This window comes from Hyla sarda, chromosome 3 (genome assembly GCF_029499605.1).
Source record: "Hyla sarda isolate aHylSar1 chromosome 3, aHylSar1.hap1, whole genome shotgun sequence".
Classification (NCBI taxonomy): Eukaryota; Metazoa; Chordata; class Amphibia; order Anura; family Hylidae; genus Hyla; species Hyla sarda.
Genome location: NC_079191.1, coordinates 232,573,112 through 232,592,501, shown reverse-complemented (window position 1 = coordinate 232,592,501; position 19,390 = coordinate 232,573,112). Strand labels below are relative to the sequence as shown.

General features: G+C 42.2%; 1 protein-coding gene across 9 annotated transcripts in view; it reads left to right on the top strand.

Moving 5' to 3' along the window:
- BVES (blood vessel epicardial substance) overlaps window positions 1-19,390 on the top strand; it is a 170,196-nt gene that overhangs the window by 145,241 nt on the left and 5,565 nt on the right. For 8 of the 9 annotated variants that reach the window (XM_056566209.1, XM_056566216.1, XM_056566218.1 and 5 more), the window contains one exon: window positions 14,481-14,622. In XM_056566209.1, coding sequence (XP_056422184.1) covers window positions 14,481-14,622 — 142 coding nt within the window. Of the gene's footprint in view, window positions 1-14,480; window positions 14,623-16,165; window positions 16,272-19,390 lie in introns of all 9 variants that reach the window. The other variant, XM_056566210.1, reaches the window with a different exon arrangement.

Sequence of the window (19,390 nt, the reverse complement as noted above, 5' to 3'; positions counted from 1 at the left end):
ATATAACTTTACAAACAGCAAAAAGCAAAACTAAAGGTATAGTGAATTTTCCAGGAACTGCAGCTCCATACCTTATGTCCTACAGTATCATCTTCTGTTTAATTTCAGCACAACTGCATCTATGTGTTTCACTACTGTACCTGGGTCATGTGACCAGCATTCTAACCACCAGAAAATGACATGGCTTAATAGTGAAGGAAAGTTATTTGATGCCCTGTTGATTTTGTACATTTTCCAATTGAAAAGAAAATAATCAGTCTATAATTTAAGTGATAGGTTTATATAAATAGTGAGTCAGAATAACAACAAAAAAATCCAGAAAAATTAATTTCAAATAAGTTATAAATTGACTTTTCTCAATGAAAAATAAATTTGACTTAGTACTTGTGGCAAAACCATCACGCAGGTCAGACATTTCTTCTAGTTGGTCACCAGGTTTGCACACATTTAAGGTGGGATTTTGTCAGACTTTTCTTTGCAGATCCTCAGAAGTCATTAAAGGGGTATTCCATTTTTTTCAGATCAACTGACTCCAGAAAGTTAAAACAGATTTGTAAATTACTTATATCAAAAAAATCTTAAAATCCTACCAGTACTTTTCAGCTGAAGTTGAGTTGTTCTTTTCTGTCTGACAACAGTGCTCTTTTCTGACACCTCTTTCTGTCTCAGGAACTGTCCAGAGCAGGAGAGATTATGGGGGATTTGCTTCTAGTCTGGACAGTTCCTGAGACAGACAGAGGTGTCAGCAGAGAGCACTGTTGTAAGACAGAAAAGAACAACTCTACTTCAGCAGCTGATAAGTACTAGTAGGATTAAGATTTTTTAATAGAATTCATTTACAAATCTGTTTTAACTTTCTGGAGCCAGTTGATATGAAAAAAAAAGTTTTTTTTCATGGAATTCCCCTTTAACCCCTTAAGGACACAGCTCCTTTTCACCTTAAGGAAGCAGGCCTTTTTTGCAAATTTGACCACTGTCACTTTAAGCATTTATAACTCTGGGATGCTTTTACCTTTCATTCTGATTCCGAGATTGTTTTTTCGTGACATATTTTACTTTGTTAGTGGTAAAATTTCGTCGATACTTGCATCATTTCTTGGTAAAAAAATTCCAAACTTTTATGAAAAATTTGAAAATGTTGCTTTTTTTTTTTTAACTTTGAAACTCTCTGCTTATAAGGAAAATGGATATCCCAAATAAATTATATATTGATTCACATATACAATATGTCTACTTTATGATTGCATCATAAAGTTGACATGTTTTTACTTTTGGAAGACATCAGAGGGCTTCAAAGTTCCGCAGCAATTTTCCAATTTTTACAAAATTTTCAAAATCTGAATTTTTCATGGACCAGTTCAGTTTTGAAGTGGATTTGAGGGGCCTTCATATTAGAAATACCCCACAAATGACCCCATTATAAAAACTGCACCCCTCAAAGTATTCAAAATGACATTCAGTAAGTGTGTCAACCCTTTAGGTGTTTCACAGGAATAGCAGCAAAGTGAAGGAGAAAATTCAAAATCTTCATTTTTTACACTCGCATGTTCTTGTAGACCCAGTTTTTGAATTTTTACAAGGGGTAAAAGGAGAAAAATCTTCCTAAAATTTGTAACCCAATTTCTCTCGAGTAAGGAAATACCTCATATGTATATGTGAAGTGTTCGGCGGGTGCACTAGAGGGCTCAGAAGGGAAGGAGCGACAATAGAATTTTGGAGAGTGAGTTTTACTGAAATGGTTTTTGGGGGACATGTCACATTTAGGAAGCCCCTATGTGCCAGAACAGCAAGTAAACCCCCACATGGCATACTATTTTGGAAACTACACCCCTCAAGGAACGTAACAAGGGGTCCAGTGAGCCTTAAGACCCCACAGGTGTTTAACGACTTTTAGTTAAAGTTGGATGTGTAAATAATTTTTTTTTTTTTTTCTCACTAAAATGCTGGTTTTTCCTGGGAGATGTAATAATGCAACAGCTGGAGGGATGCAACCACAACTCCCAGCATGCTGAGACAGCTGTTTGGGCATGCTGGGATTTGCAGTTTTGCAACATCTGGAGGGCTACAGTTTAGAGACCAGTGCACAGTAATTTCCAAACTGTGGCCCTCCAGATGTTGCAAAACTACAAATTTCAGCATGCCCAGACAGCAATTGGCTGTCTGGGCATGCTGGGAGTTGTAGTTTTGCAACAGCTGGAGGCACACAACTACAACTCCCAGCATGCCCAGACAGCCATTTGCAGCCGGGCCTGCTGGGAGTTGTAGTTTTTCTACATCTGGAGGATCACAGTTTGGCGACCACTACACAGTGGTCTCCAAACAGTGGTCCTCCAGATGTTGAAAAACTACAACTCCCAGCATGCCCAGACTGTCTGAACATGCTGGGAGTTGTAGTTTTGCATCGTCTTGAGGGCCACTGTCGACCACTCACCGGCCAGTCAGGTAAGCTATGACTTTCCCGGGTGAGCTATGACTTTCCCTTATCTCTCACCCTGCTCTCCCCGGACTTCCACACGTGGGCGGAGGTCCGGCAGCGGTGACGGCGGGTGCGTGGCGATGGCGGGGGCACTTACCCCCGCCATCGCCACGCACCCGCCATCGCCGCTGCCAGACCTCCGGATCGTCTCCGGATCTCCCATAGACTTGCATTAAGGGGCGGGCCGTTACGTCACGAGGGGGCGGAGTACCCCTTTATCCCCTTCCCTCAGAATGACTTATATAAACGTCATGATGTGCTGGTAGTTTGCGCATCATGAATGACTTATAAAAGTCATTCAGTTAACTCGGCGATGCGCGGCATCGCACGGGTTCACTGGCAGAAGTTCCGCTGTTACCAGCGGGGGACAACTTCTGCAAGCCCCCCAGGACCATCTGTGGATGGTCCTGGTCAGCGATCACTGTGATTTAACCCAAAATGTGACCCCATTTTGGAACTACACCCCTCACAGACTTAAATAAGGGGTGCAGTGAGCATTTACACCCCACTGGTGTCTGACAGATTTTTGGAACAGTGGTCCATGAAAATGAAAAATGCAATTTTTCATTTGCACAGCCCACTGTTCCTAAAGTCTGTGAAACATTTCAACAAAATTCACTCTCCAAAATCCCATCGTCGCTCCTTCGCTTCTGAGCCCTGCAGTGCACACACAGAGCACTTTATGTTCACATATGAGGTATTTCCTTACTTCAGAGAAATTGGGTTATACATTTTGGGGGGCATTTTCTCCTTTTATCCCTTGTGAAAATTCAAAAACTGGGTCTACAAGAACATGCGAGTGTAAAAAATGGAGATTTTGAATTTTCTCCTTCAATTTGCTGCTATTCCTGTGAAACACTTAAAGGGTTAACAAACATTCTGAATATCATTTTGTATACTTCGATGGGTGCAGTTTTTATAATGGGGTCATTTATGGGGTGTTTCTAATATGAAGACCTCTCAAATCCACTTCAAAACTGAACTGGTCCCTGAAAAATTCCGATTTTGAGAAAAATTGGAAAATTGCTGCTGAACTTTAAAGCCCTCTGATGTCTTCCAAAAGTAAAAACATGTCAACTTTATGATGCAAACATAATGTAGACATATAGGAGGATATTTATCAAAGGATTTAGACTGGTTTTTCCTGTCTAAATTTGTCGCACAGAAAGTCGCAGTCTAAATATGTGCGACTTTTCTGCGACTTTTGCTTTAGAGGATTTGTAGAACATGATGCATTCTAGTCTATTTTAGTGCATTCTAGTCTATTTTAGATGGAAAAATGCATTGGTGCTGAATTTATCAAAAGCGACTTTTCAGCGACAAGTCGCATCGGCTGAAAGGGCGCCGAAATGTCAGACCATGCTGGAGCAGGTTTAAATACAGTTTAAAGCATAGATCCCGAAGTCTGTGCACAGAATTTATCAAGAGCCGTGCACCTTTTTATAAATTAGGCGCACAATAGACCAGCCAAACACTCAGTAGTTTGGTCTATATTAGGGCTGTACGATATATCGCAAAAGCAATCGAATCGCAATTTTTGCTTTTTGCGATATAGCGATACGGCCCCCTGGGAAAACATGCGATTATCTGCTCAGGCTGGCTCCCGTGGCGGGGGCCAGCCAGAGCAGGTAAAACTAATTTAAATACTAAAAGTCAGTGTTTCCCAACCAGGGGGCCTCCAGTTGTTGCAAAACTACAACTCTTAGCATGCCCGGACCGGCAAAGGCTATCCGGGCATGCTGGTAGTAGTAGTTTTACAACAGCTGGAGGTACCCTGCTAGAAAAACACTGAGCTAAGGGCGCAGGGAGAAAAATAAAAAAAAACTTCTGCTCACCTAGTCCCGGTCCCTGCAGATTAGTCTCAGTGCGCTCCGGAGTTTCCTCTCTTCTTAGTACAGGCAGTAGGACCTTTTCAGCCAATCACTGGCCGCATTTGTGTCACGTGTCAAGCCAGTGATTGGCTGATGGGGAAAGGTCTTGTACTGCAGCAATACACTAGGTTTCCCAGGTCCCGCGGAAGATTTGAAATCCGCCCGGGAAACCCAGTGTATTGCTGCAGTACAAGAATGTGACACGAGGGGAGGGGGGAGGGGAATGTGTAAGAAGGGGGGGGGGGAATGTGACAGAAGGATGGGGGGAAATGTGACAAGGGAGGAGAATGTGACGGGGGGAGAATGTGACAAGGGGGAGATGTGAAATAGGCAGTGGGCATAAAATGGGTAGGTAGATGTGAAATGGAGGCAATTGGACATGAAATGGGGGGATTTCACCATGTTTTTATATTATATCGCATCGCTTATCGAAATCGCAATATTTAGGCCCAAAATCGCAATCGCACATTTTTCCCATATCGTGCAGCCCTAGTCTATATTGATGTGGGACATAGACAGCTTTGATAAATATCCCCCATAGTATATGTGAATCAATATATAATTTACTTGGTATGTCTAATAAATTTCGAATTTTTCATGAAATTTAGGAATTTTTCACCAAGAAATAATGCAAGTATCGACGCAAATTTACCACTATGATAAAGTAGAATGTCACCAAAAAACAGTCTCGAAATCAACTTCATAAGTAAAAGCATCCCAGAGTTATTAAATAAATATACCAGGGATACAGCATGTGGCAGAAATATACCTAGAGCACAGCGTGCGGTAGTAATATATTAGGGGCATAGCATGTGGCAGCACTATACCAGGGGTATAGCTTATGGCAGTATTATACCAGGGCACAGTTGTCACGGAGCTGGAAGTGGATCCTCCACCTGTGTGGCTGATGGCACGGACCGTATCGGGGAGCGGAGTCTAAGGTGCCGCTGGTTTTCACCAGAGCCCGCTTCAAGGCAGGATGGGCTTGCTGCAGCAGGCGACACCAGGGTCGCTACCCCCGACACGGCACGACCACACAGGTAACTGGGCAAGGCGAGGTACAGAAGGATGAGGCTGTAGCGTAGTCAAACGTAGCAGAAGGTCAAGGCAGTCGGCAAAGGTTCGTAGTAAAAAACATAGCAGGAAGGTCTGGATACACGGGAACGGCAAACAGGCAGTGGGAACACTTTTTCTTAGGCAAATGTCACTGAAGACCCGGCAGGGAAGTGTGGGAGGTGCAGGGACTTTATAAGGTAGTGTCAGGCGCAAACAGTAATTATGGGCGTACTGGCCCTTTTAATCTCAGAGCTCTGTTGCTCTGTTCCTAGGAGACACAGGAGCGGAAGCAGTACAGGGTGAGTGACGGGCCAGGATTCGCATGCGGGCACGGAGTAGGGATAATGTGCTCACTGCCGACATGTGCGGCCGGAGCGCAGTCTGTAACAACAGTGTGAGACAGTAATATACCCAGGGGCACAGCGTGCAGGCAGTAATAAATCCAGGGGCACAGCGTGCAGGCAGTAATATATCCAGGGGCAGAGCGTGCAGGCAGTAATATATCCAGGGGCAGAGCGTGCAGGCAGTAATATATAGAGGGGCACAGCGTGCAGGCAGTAATATGTCCAGGGGAAGAGTGTGCAGGCAAAAATATATCCAGGGGCACAGCATGCAGGCAGTAATATATACAGGGGCATAGTATATGGCGGTATTATATTCAGGGGTACAGTGTGTGGCAGTAAAATATTTAGGGTTACAGTGTGTGGCAGTATTTTATATTCAGGGGAACAGCATGTGGCAGTATTATATTTAGGAGTACAGTATTCAGGAGTACTACATGTGGCAGTATTTTCAGGGGTACAGCGTGCAACAGTTTTATATTAAGGGGTACACAATGCGGCAGTATTTTTATTTAGGGGTACAGTGTGGTAGTATTACATTTAGGGGCAGTATTTATTGTCTGTGGCAGTATTATTTTTAGAGATGAGCAAAGTTACAGTGATTCGAGACTCTCTCCTAGGACTTTTCCAGCCCACCAGAGCATCTGAAAGCTGAACTAATTTATGCAGGCTAAAGTCAGCAACACCCGAGCTGAGAAGTTTGCGACGAATCAAATTACTGTAATTCATCTCTATTTTCATGGATACAGTGTGCGGTAGTATTATTTTCAGATAGACAGTCTGTGGCAGTATTATGTTCAGGGGTACAGTATGCAGCAGTATTATTTTCAGGGGTACAGTAGGCAGCTGTATTATTTTTAGGGGTACAGTATGCAGCAGTATTTTCAGAGATACAGTCTGGCAGTATTTATGTTCAGGGGTACAGTATGCCGCAGTATTATTTTCAGGGGTACAGTAGGCAGCTGTATTATTTTTAGGGGTACCGTATGCAGCAGTATTTTTAAGAGATACAGTCTGTGGCAGTATTATTTTCAGGGGTACAGTATGCAGCAGTATTTTCAGGGGTACAGTAGGCAGGCTGTACTATTTTTAGGGGTACAGTATGCGACAGTATTATTTTTAGAGAGTATGACAGTATTATTTTCAGGGTTACAGTAGGCAGCAGTATTTTCAGGGGTACAGTAGGCAGCTGTATTTTTAGGGGTACAGTAGGCGGCAGTATTCAGAAAATACAGAGAACAGTAAATTTAAATTCTCCAGAGTTCAGTCATTTTACCTATATCCTTCATGGCCCTGCGGCCACTAGGTGTGAAACAGGCCTTAGCGCTTAACTCTGACCTTTACCAGTGACAGACCTGGATGAGCGGACCCTCACAAAAAATTGTTGAGTACCCCTGCTATAGTCTTTTCCTTATCTAATTCAGTTGGTACATACTGCCAGGACTTGTTTCAGCTAAATCTTCACATTCTAAACCTGGAGTAGAACCCAGATGGCTCCTCGCTGTGTCAGTGGATTCTGAGCCTCTATATGAAAACAATAATTAATATAGCACAACCAGACACTGTATACTCTAAATATAATACTACCAGACACACTGCTCTCTCTCAGAATATAACCCTGTCCTACACTGTACCCTCTGAATAACCCCACCCCCAACTCCACATTACTGTGCCTCCTCATGTCAGCCTCATCATCATGATAGGGGTTGTAGAAAGTAATGTATAATAGGTATATACAGGGACCAGTCCTCTAGAGGCAGTAGAAAAAAGAAATAAAGAAATAGAAAAGTGCAGAATTACAATAATAATTAATTGTAAAATGGAATGTATAATCCTTAGTAATCCCGAATTGAGGTTGGAAACATATAGGATATAAATCACATTTATTGAATTATAATTCAATATACACCTGTTCAGGGCCCTTGCACAAGATGTATTAAAACTATTAAAAGATATTCCAATAAAAATATAAAAAATATAAAAATAAGATGAAAAAAATATAACAATCAGCAGTTACTGGACGGTGTGAACAGGTGAGTAAGCTGGCATCCTCGTGCTGGATCGCGTGCGTGATCCCGGTGGTGGTCCAAAATTGAGGGTACTGCAGTGCTGCAAAGGGCTATACCATAGGTATCAGGTGGTTATAAAGGTGCTGATAGAAGTTGGATATTAGTGGCAAACAGGGCTTACGCGTTTCAAGACAGATCTCATTCTTCAGTAGCCAAAATTGCATAATTATGCAATTTTGGCTGTATGATAGGGGTTGTATGATAGGATTTGTAGTTTAGCCAACAGCTGGAGGCTCCTTGTTTGGGAACACACTGCCAAAATGTACCAACCCATTTTGTGTGCTTTTCTTCGCATTTCAGATGCATGCTGGGGATTACTATGGATTTGGTGGTCTACGTCAATGACCAGTGTTTTTTTTATTTAAATGAAATGTTTACAAGGGCTTGTTGAAGAGTGTTTTTTGTAATTAAATATTTTTTTCTGTGTGTTGTTTTTTTTTATTTACTTTTCAGGCTAGCCCCAAACCCACTGCCACAGGGGTGCCGGGAAGAGCCGGTACCAACAGGCCCAGGGTGTCAAAAATGGCTCTCCTGGGCCAAGGCGGTAACAGGCTGGCGTTACTTAGGCTGGGGAGGGCCAGTAACAATGGTTCTATCCCACCCTGGTAACGTCAGGCTGTTGCTGTTTGGTTGGTATCTAGCTGAGAATGAAAAGGGGAACCACACACATTTTTATTTATTTTTGAAAAAATAAAACGCATAGGGTTCCCCGTCTGTTCAAAAAATCACTCCCCCACAACCAGCTTCGTTAACAATTTTATTAAAAATGTTTAAGAAACGCAGGTCAACGACGTAGTCCACTGGGTACACATATTTGAAAAGAAAAGAACAGAAAATGGTACATTACAAAATTTTATGGTGCTCTCCACTGGGGAGAGCACCCATAAAACAGTGTGTTCCCAAACAGCCTTTGGCTGTTTGAGAATGAGGCGAGTTGTAGTTTAGCAACAGCTGGAGGCTCCCTCTTTGGGAAGACACTGTCAGAAAGGGTCCGTTCGCATTATACATTTTTAACATGCCATTTTAAAACAAAAGGGCATGCTAAAAACACATAATGTGAACAGAGCCATTCTTACCACCGTCATTTTAGGCTGTGAGTGTCTTCTTGTGTAGCTAATGCTATTACCTTGAGGGGGATTGGTGGTGTTGCTGATGGATGATGGGGGGTGCTTCTACTGCCAGGGAGGGGGGGGCAGTAGCACCCCCATCATCCATCTACAGGATCATCCTCGTTGCAGTACCTCCCCCATCATGATGATGGGGGTGCTACTGCCAGGAGGATGATCCTGTAGATTGGGGTAGTACTGTTCCCCCCCCCCCTGGCAATAGCACCCCCATCATCCCCTTTCTCCCTGGCATTAGCAGTAGCACCCCCATCATCCCCTTTCTCCCTGGCAGTAGCTTACCTTGCTTGCTGGCTGGCTTGCAGTACTGCATGTTATCTTCTTCTTTGGTCGGTCGGTGGTGTTCTGACTGACCCCTGTCACGGACCCCAAATGCTCTGAAGCACAGGTACCTGAGTGGTGGCACCGCAGCTGAGGTGGGGGTTCTTGTGGACGTTTCCTGCAGGGCTGCACACGTGGGGGAGGGTTGGGGTGCAGAACGTGTCGCCGGCCGGTGCTACTAATGTGTTAGTTGATGTTTGGCTGCTCAACTGAGAAGCAGGGGGGTTGACAGGTTCTAGTGGCTGTGCAGTCACCGTGCCGCATAACTGTGGCTGCGGGAGTGTGTTGCAGCGCTTGTACTACAACTCCCATCATGTGAGTTGTAATACCAGTGCAGAGGGACAACTCCCGTCATTCCCAGATATGTTGGTACCAGCTCTTCCCAGCACCTCTGTGGCGGTAGGTACCGGAGTAATAATAGGGGGTTAGCGTTATCTGGTTTTGGGACTAATGCTAAGCCCTGGCTTAATAATGGACTCCATCTATAAAACGTCTTCCACTACTAAGCCTGTAAAATAAATTTAAAAAAACCACAACACGTTTAAGAGAATGAATTCCAAAAACACTCCTCCACAAGCCCTCATTAACCATTTTATTAAAAGATAAATGCTGGTCAACGAAATCCACTGAATCCGTAGAAGTCATCTTCATTCACGTATCTGAAAAGAGAAGAAAAGAACAACATGAACAATGGGTTAGTACAATTTGGGTGCTCTCCCCTGGGGAGGACACCGATAAAGCACTGTCTTCCCAAACAGGGAGCCTCTAGGTGTTGCGAATCTACAAGCCCATCATTTCCAGACAGCCTTTGGCTGGTTGAAAAAAAATTTGGAAAGAAAAAATAATTAACTGTGAAACAAATTAACCAGCTGCCATCTAAGGACAAGCCGGCTCGTCCTACAACGGAAATCTGTGTATGGCGTGGGTTCCTGACTCGAGCACGAGTCATACCAGATGGCCCCCAGCTGATTCCTGTAGCTGGGTCTGCAGCTAATAGCCTAAATTTGTTGATCGCCGTGGTCCACTATTAATCCTTTATCAATCAAGCACAGGCTTTATCAATCAAGTGCAGAGCACACAGATCAATGTGGTTCTATGGAACCACATTAATCTGTATGAGGACTCTACGGATTCCTCCTAAAAGTGTAAAAAAATAAAATAAAAAGGTTGAATAAAAAGTTTTTAAAAAAACACCCATTAACTGCTGGGAGTTGTAGTTTGGAAAACACTGCTGTAATATCATATAGTACACAGGTGCAGCTCGCATTTCCATTGGACCAGGGGAGGGTGGGGAGAGGGATCTCATTAGGATGGAAGGGGATATGCATATGGCAGGGAGTGGGGCGTTACTTTATTATTTCTTCAGTGTGGAGAGCAGGGGAGAGGGCATCGGCTTACAGAAAGTAGGAGAGGAGAATCTTGGGAAATGTAGTCTTTTTTTATGAGACTGCTTCTCCTTCCGTATATGCAAACAGAGGGATCTTTGGGAGGCAATACCAGGAAAACTGCTGAAAGGATTTTGACCAAAGACGTCTTGTTGGATACGTCTTTACAAGATCTATCAGATAGGTAACGTAATTTTTTAAGTATCAGTGCTGCATATCTCCTTTAAGATTTTTAAATAGAAGAATAGAATTTACAAATCTGTATTACTAATGATTTGATTTCTTTTTTATTCGAAGTACCCCTTTAAAACTATGTAGCGTTCTCAAGCCAGAGAACTGGGAATAGGAATAGGTTCCCTCTGTGGACTGTAGAATAAATTGTAAACATGATCATTAGATTACTGACTAAAATGAATAATGTTTTATTGTTCCCAGTTCTTGTGACTTACAATTCATAGTCCATGGGAATGTCGATAGCCCTTTTAGCCTAGGGAAATATGGATCCAACATGTGGCACATCAACCTGTATAGTCTATTTTCATCAAAAGATAAATGCATGCTTATGAGAGAATCAGGGCTGGCATCAATTGATTTAAAAAAAAAAAATTCCCTCTGGAGTTCCTCTTTAAGTTGTGTGGTATACCTGTATACAATAAACAAAAGGATGAAAGAAATAAACATTTAAAGTTGATTGTTTAGGTTAAATTAGTTTCCTGTGCAGATCTTCAGTTCTGACTACACAGTAAGGCTGGGTCCACACTACGTTTTGTCCCATACGGGAGCGCATACGGCAGGGGGGAGCTAAAAGCTCGCGCTCCCGTATGTGACCGTATGCACTCCCGTATGCCATTCACTTCAATGAGCCGACCGGAGTGAAACGTTCGGTCCGGTCGGCTCATTTTTGCGCCGTATGCGCTTTTACAACCGGACCTAAAACCTTGGTTGACCACAGTTTTAGGTCCGGTTGTAAAAGCGCATACGGCGCAAAAATGAGCCGACCGGACCGAACGTTTCACTCCGGTCGGCTCATTGAAGTGAATGGCATACGGGAGCGCATACGGTGACATACGGGAGCGCGAGGTTTTAGCTCCCTCCTGCCGTATGCGCTCCCGTATGGGACAAAACGTAGTGTGGACCCAGCCTAATACCAATGTTTACTCTTGAGATCTTCAACACTTGCTGTAAGGCAAAAAAAGGTGTTTAGAAACAATAAGTCTGATGTAGTCTGAGCTAGTATTGCAAGTGCAAACGCATATAATGATTCTAATGTAGACGTAGATTTTTCTGCCAAAATCAATTATATGGTTCTTAATGCGTTTGGTAACTGCTTCAGCTATACTATTGTGTGTGTTTTTGCTTTGTATATACAGCTTGATGTATTTATTTATATGCAGGCAAGTGGTATGAGTTTTAGGCTCCTTTCACACTGAGTATTCATCTGTTATTAAACATCCGTTTTCTGTGTAAAAACGGATGTATAATAACGGATGAAATAACGGGTGCTAATGGTTGAATAAAGTACGTCAAAATAACGGGCATATTCATCCGTTAAGACCCGTTATAACATCCCTCATGTACGGCTGTTTTAACACCTCTGCCTACAGACTCCGACAGCCGGGACTACTACTACTCCCATCATGGAACAGACTTGTTTCCTTGATGGGAGTAGTAGTTCCCTGTCTACCAGTGGCTGGGAGGCTACACTAGTGTTTGTACTACTACCCCAATCATGAAACAGACTCTGTTTCATGATGGGGGTTGTAGTACAGGGACTGAGGAAAGATCGCACTGGGTCTCACTTCTGAGCCCCGATGCGATTAGAAGTTATTAAACAGGGAAATGGGCGGCATGCTCCACTCCCCTGCGATGTACGGTGTATTTATTTTCATTTTTATATTATAGTCTTTAAACTTCAGTGCGTCCCCTTATTCCCCCATGTGTATATGTATGATTTCCCCCCCCTGTATATAGATGCGCTGCGGGGGTCAGACATATATCCATATGTCTGGCCGCCACAGTGCTTCTATAATCATATGCCATTGCAGCGTTATGGATGAAAAGTATTCTATTAGCAGGCCGGCCAGATGTGCTGCTGTTAGAATATTTTTCATTCATAGCGCTGCAGAGGGATATGATTATAGAAACGCTGTGGGGGCCAGACATATAGCGTTATCTGGCCCCCACAGTGCCGGCTGGCTTCCCGATGCACTGCTAATAGAATATATATATATGCGCTGCAGGGGGACAATACCTATATAAATGAGCTGCGGGGGGCAAGACTTATATAGCGCAGCAGGGGGCAAGATATATAGAAGCGCTGTCTGGGCCAGACATATACCCCCCCAGCAATTCTATATATCTTTCCCCACCGCAGCGCTTCTATTTGAAAACCCCGCCAGGAGCCCTGAATGGCTCTTCAGTACTGGCCATTCAGGCCTCCCGGCTGGGAATTTAAGAATGAAAGTAAATACATTGTACATCGCATTATTTTAATAACTTCTAATCGCATCGGGTCTCAGAAGTGAGATCAGGTGCGATCAATACCATGATGGGGGTTGTAGTACAAACCTTAATAGCCTCCCCAGCCACCATTGACTCCCGCAGCCAGGAATTACTACTCCCATCATGGAAACAAATCTGTTCTATGATGGGAGTAGTAGTAGTCCCATGCTCAAAAGTAAAATGGATATTATAAACCAGGTGCAAACGAATGACATAAAGGCTCATCCGTTTCCCATAGACTTCAATGTTAAAAATAATGTCCGTTAATTAACCGTTTCTTGTGACGGAAGAAAAATTTGTGCATGGGCCGTTTTTTCTTCAATAACAAATAACATTCAATATTCATAACGTATAATCAAAAAATCCCATAGACTTTAATGGGATTTTGTGATGGCCGTTTAACATCAGTTTTTAAGGCTTTTCTAATGGAAGTTTATAACGGGTCTTTTAACGGAGCAACTTTATAGTGTGAAAGGGGCCTTAGACTTTATACATAGTTCTCATATGTTTATTAGTATATCAGCATGTAGTTTGGGCTCCTGTACTAATTTACAAAAAAATGTTTGTGATACTGTCCCCAAAAAAAACATGCTTCACTATTTAGAACCACAAATCCTTTTTTATTTATTAAGAACTCACCAAAAATAATAGTTATCATATATACTTTTTATTAGGGGTGGACTGACAACTGATGTGGTTCCATGGCAATAGAGAATCATGGGGCCACAGTGCGCTGCCCACCCATGTGTGATCCACATCTATATTGATGTCTGTCCACCAACAATATAATTAGTAGTACGCCATTACATGTAAAAGGCGCATGTATGTTGTGTTTTTGATCACTAGCAATGGGGGCATTCCCATTGCTCTTTTGGCAACACGAACATCTTCATTTCCGGTCTTTCCATTGACCCTTCATTATTCAGTGATGACGTTGCTCCCGGCTGCTGAGACACATCAGCTAAGGAGCAGTGAATATTAATAAAGGGGCAACAGAGAGTGAAGACATTAGTATTGCTAAAAGAGCAATATGAACTCACCCCATTGCTGATTTTCCATAAATAGCATGTATAAAGTTTGCTGCATATCTTTTAAGCAGCTGCACGGAATGGGGTAAGAGAAGCATTGTTAGAAAGTGGGTCACCCTCACTTTAATGCCTCTGTATTCAGGTTAGATTGGGTGACACTGGCATTTTCCCTTTAGGCAAACAGGGGCAGCAGGCCCCCCTCTGAACAGGGTCCTCGGGCAGTGCCAGACCAGTCAGTCTGCCTCTGCTTTTTATAAATAGTACATACAGAATATGTATCCAATAAAAACATCCTTTCTACTTCCAGTTGGCAAAGAAAATTGACCGTCAGCCTAGTCTCTGCTCTCAACTGTCTGTCATGCAGATGAGAAACAGTATGGCAAGCACAAGTGACAGTGAGGATGGTTTGCATAACTTTCTACGAGGGACATCAACAGCTTCCTCGCTGCGTAAGTGCTCCCACTGAAAAAAATCTTCATGTCAGCATCTGTCTTCATGTTTGTAAACAGATGGAAAGGCAGCGAATAACTGCATATTATTAAGCTTATGAAAGGAGAAGTATCATGCACAAAAGCTTCAAAGGATGGGGAATAAATTCTAGATTGCAGGGGACCGCTGGGACCCCTGCGATCTCCTGTACGGGACCCTGCCCCCCCAGGGAACTGAGCGTGTTGACCCCCCATGAAGCGCTGGCCGATGCCCCCCCTTGTAGTATCTCTATGGGACAGCCAAATGCTGTATCTCCTGCTCTCCCATAGAGATACATGGTGGGTGCATGTCAGCCGCTGGTTCGTGCGGAGATAGACATGCAGGTTCTGTGCAGGAGATAACGGAACCCCCCAATCTAAAGCCTATCCCCTATCCTTTGTATAGCGAATACGTTTTTGTGCACAATACTTCTATTTTAAACCGCATGATGAACATTTAAGTTCTGAATTGGTTGAAAATAGATAACACAATGAATTCTGTTTTGTGACTCATAATTCCATCTACATATGTAGAAACTGTAGTTCTATTGTGGCATATAGTAAAATTCTGTTTATGAGATTGTAAATTCTTTTGTACATCCATAATACTATTTACATTAGCATGATATATGGTACATTGTTCTTATGGTGTACATATGTTATTTACTTCAATAGTACTAATCTACAATAAGAAACATTCACTTTAGTTTTCTTCTAATCTCATATAACCCTTTTAAACTCTGGATTTGTACGGTCCTTTAATGCTAGTAGTTTAGCTATGCTCTGGTTTTTTTTTTATGCCAAACAGAGCACATCTGACATCACATGGTTCCCACGTTCCCTTTGACTTGAATTGGGGACCTTTGGGTGTTCAGTATTTTCCAGGAGTTTTATGGGTAGAAATAAAAATAGGACCTGCAGTATTAAATTTTTTTTCTCCACTCAACTCACGTCCTCCTGACGGACTAACTGGACCACGCCACAGTTTGAATGAGCCCTACGCTAAATTAGGTGGAGAAAATTCCTGTTACAAATACAGCTTTTTACAAAAAGTCATAAGTGCCTTTACTATTTTAATCCCAAATTGCTAAACATTTTAAACCTCTCCAAGGTCCATTAAGAATGCTTCTAAAACTACTTAGAAATTCCTCATTTACATATATTTGTGGTTAACCTTTCTCTCCTTTTAAGGTCTGGTTCACATTTATGACCTGGCTAGATGTTCAGACCTTTATTGTGGATAAGGGCTGATTTTAAGGTCCTTCGCTTATGCCAAGTTAACCATTACTGTGTTATATTGACAACTCTTGGCTGTACTATGACAAAAATGTTTAATTTCAGAGGTTTTATGCCTTGTTCATGTAAGTGAAATGTAATATTTTACTTTGCGGACTGTCACATTCTTTGACTAATCAAATACATGGTTTTCTATTTGTTTACAGGGGTGCTAATTTAAGTCTTGTAATGCCAAGTCTAATGTGTGTTTGCTGACTAAATAATACTAACCATCTGCTTTTACATTAAGGAAATAACCACCAAGAGTTCTATATTTCATATGGAATGGGTCGTGTGACGCATGGTGTTTTCTGTTGATAACTTCATTTAAAAAAAATACAAGAGCTACTCACAAGGTACTAATGGGTACATCTTAGAACATAATTTATTTAAGCATTGTAATTTCTATACTAGGCCATTGTTCCAATAGTACAAATCTTTTTAATTTTATTAATCTCCAAAGCACTAATACAACAGAGTAATTAAATGTAAGAAGAATGTTAACAAATAAGCGTTTTTTCTTCTTCTTGTTTTTAGCACCTTTTATGTATTATTGAAAAACGAATGGCAATGTGACAGTTTTTTTTTGTCTTGAAACTTTATCTCAGATTCTTTTTACTATTTTCAGTTGTGTTTAAAGGGATCGTCTGGGAATTTTCTATAAACTAGCATTGCGTAGACTTTTATGCATGTTATATGTTCTATATGCAGTTTTATTTTTTTCAAACTGGGTCACATGACATTTGCTCTGACTTCCTGTTCCTTCTAGTGAATGTATAGTCATCAGGTGGGTGGGGCAGGCATCCCTCCCATGGGCTGGCTGATATTTCACATGGATTTTACCCCTGTCCCAGTGGAAACTGCAGAAGTAAAGACAGCATGACATGGAGGAGACAAGGGGCAGATAACTACCCTGTGGATGGCACGGGGGGCTCAGTATAACAATATCTGCAAGGAGTTTGTTCTCCCCATGTTTGCATAGGTTTTTTTCCCGTGTTCGAAAACATAGTGAAAGGTCAATTTGGAGTTTAGATTGTGAGCCCTATTGGGCACAGGGACCAATGTGGAATAAGTTGGCGCTATAAATAAAGGCATTATCAGTATTCAGATTATTATTTTTTTATGTAAAGATCTAAAGTGGCAAGACAGTACGGACATTGTAGTATGGAGAGGAGAAGGGCTACTTAAGCTCTATGATTGTTCTACATGTCCTATTACTGCTAAGATAAACTTGCAACAGAATCCTGAGTCATTTAAACTCCACCCTGGGTCTACTGAAACTCTCTCCACCCTTGGATTGCCCCTACCTTTTTTCTGGAACCATTGACAACTTTGGCTAAGATCAGTAATGTTTGCTAAGGGGCAGTGGTCTCCTGGTCTCTAGTATTACAGGTTACCTACCATCTCAGCTAATTTTTTTTCAAAAGTCCGCTTACACTTTGTTGTCAGGTGAAGGTCTGAGCTGTATGCCAGCAGAAAAGATGTTGGATAAGAGGGAGGTAATAGGGGAGAAATGGTGACAGTGGGACATATGGGGGTAGTGTATGGCAGTAGAAGACACAGAGGCATTTGAGCAAATGGGGAGGTGGTTTGTGGCAGTGGGGGACATTGAGCAGCGTGGGACATGTGGACACTGTGTGATAGTTGGGGGACATGGTGGCGGGGGGGGGGGGGGTAGGTGTTACAGGGAAGACCAGAATAAGCAGCATAAGAAGTCTCCTACTTATCCTGCAGTGAACTTGCCAAGGAGTCCTTCCCTCTTCAGAGTGATGAGCACTTATTGGTTATTTCACTCAACAACAAGTTCTTCTGTTAGTCTCAAGAGGGAAGCGCTGGTTAGTTTTTGCATTCCTGAAATACCGTGCTGGGTCTGGGTCAAGTAGGCATGCGAGGAGGTGACACAATGCTGCTTCTGCATTTTTAGTTAGGCTGCACCCCTTGCATCTAGGTGTCAGGTCCAGACAACTAGCGGCCATGGTCCGGACTGACGTCCGCCAGATGTGAACTCCTGATCTATAGTGTGTATGTATTGCAAGACTACAACTCCTAGCAGGCACATGATGGTGTTTGTAGTTCTATAACAGCTAAAAGATGCAGTACTCTGGGGAAATAGTGCCACCTGGACAGCCCACACAAGATTGTTTGTCTTGGGGTCTCCAGCTACCATAATCCAAGCAATCCTGCGTACATGCACATGGTTCCCTGGCTTTTTTTTTTAACTTACAAACGTCTTGCAGATGTTGACCTTGTGTTGAACCCGAAGCAACAGTGCTAACTACTAATGCACTTGTAGAAACAAGGAGTCCTACGTCTCCCAATTGTAAAATATATCATCTATATTTGAACCAAGAACCCCAGCACAGCAAGGGAAGAGTGCGTATTATACTTGTAGAAATACAGAGTGCTATATTACCCTGTCTAAGGGTAGAGTGGGGAGAACTACATTTGAAGAGGAGGGTGTGAAACAGGAGTCTTGCAAAGCTAACTGTGATGTCAGCCCTGGGGACCTCTGCACCCCTGATATGACATCAACAGCAAGTACTTTATGTAAATAAACACATCAGAAAAGTAGCAACAACAGGGGGTGCCCAGGGGACCGTAGGCAAAAAAAAAGCTTGAAGGAAATAACTAAGGAAAAGGGAGGAAATACAAATGATAGTCCATTTCAATAAGAAAGAAGGGTCAGATAACTCCTTTAATCTCTTGACGTAAAATGATTCATAACCTGCATAGGCAATTTTGCACAGAATGCTGTAAATGCACATTTAGGTCATGTAGGTTTAGAGATGGGCTTGTGGGATCATCACATGACATCCTGACTCCAATTATAATGCCTGTTAATCCCTTACATGATGTGGTCGCTATTGACTGTGGCATATAAGTGGTTTGACAGGAAGGGGGCACCCACTGTGACATGACCCATTAGCATCCTGCAGTCATGGGCTGCCAAGTTTTGCCATGGCAGTCAATGGCCTAACAAAGGCACCTGGGCCTGCAACGGTTCTATGTTTTTGGCTGAGAATGACAGGTAACAATGCTTGGGAATACTGAGTATATTGAATTGATCACATTTAAAATAAATTATATATACATACTGTGTGTGTGTGTGTGTGTGTGTGTGTGTGTATATAGATATGTATATTATAATATTTATAAGCCTGTGTATATAAAAAATATTTTTTACTGTAAGTTGAAACCACTTGTTGAGATTACTTTTATTTCCATTCCCTCCCCCCCCAAAAAAAGAGCATTATCTATAAATCCCACATGTACTCCAAAATGGTACCAATGCAAACTGCATCCTGTTCCACAAAAATAAGCCTACATATGGCTACTTCGGTGAAACAGTTTAGCAGTTATGTAATTTGAAATGCTTAGCGGTAACCACAAAGGATTTTGATGCGAATAATTATATTGAAAATATAAAAAAATATATATATAAAATATAAAAATATGTAATCTCTGAATAAAATAA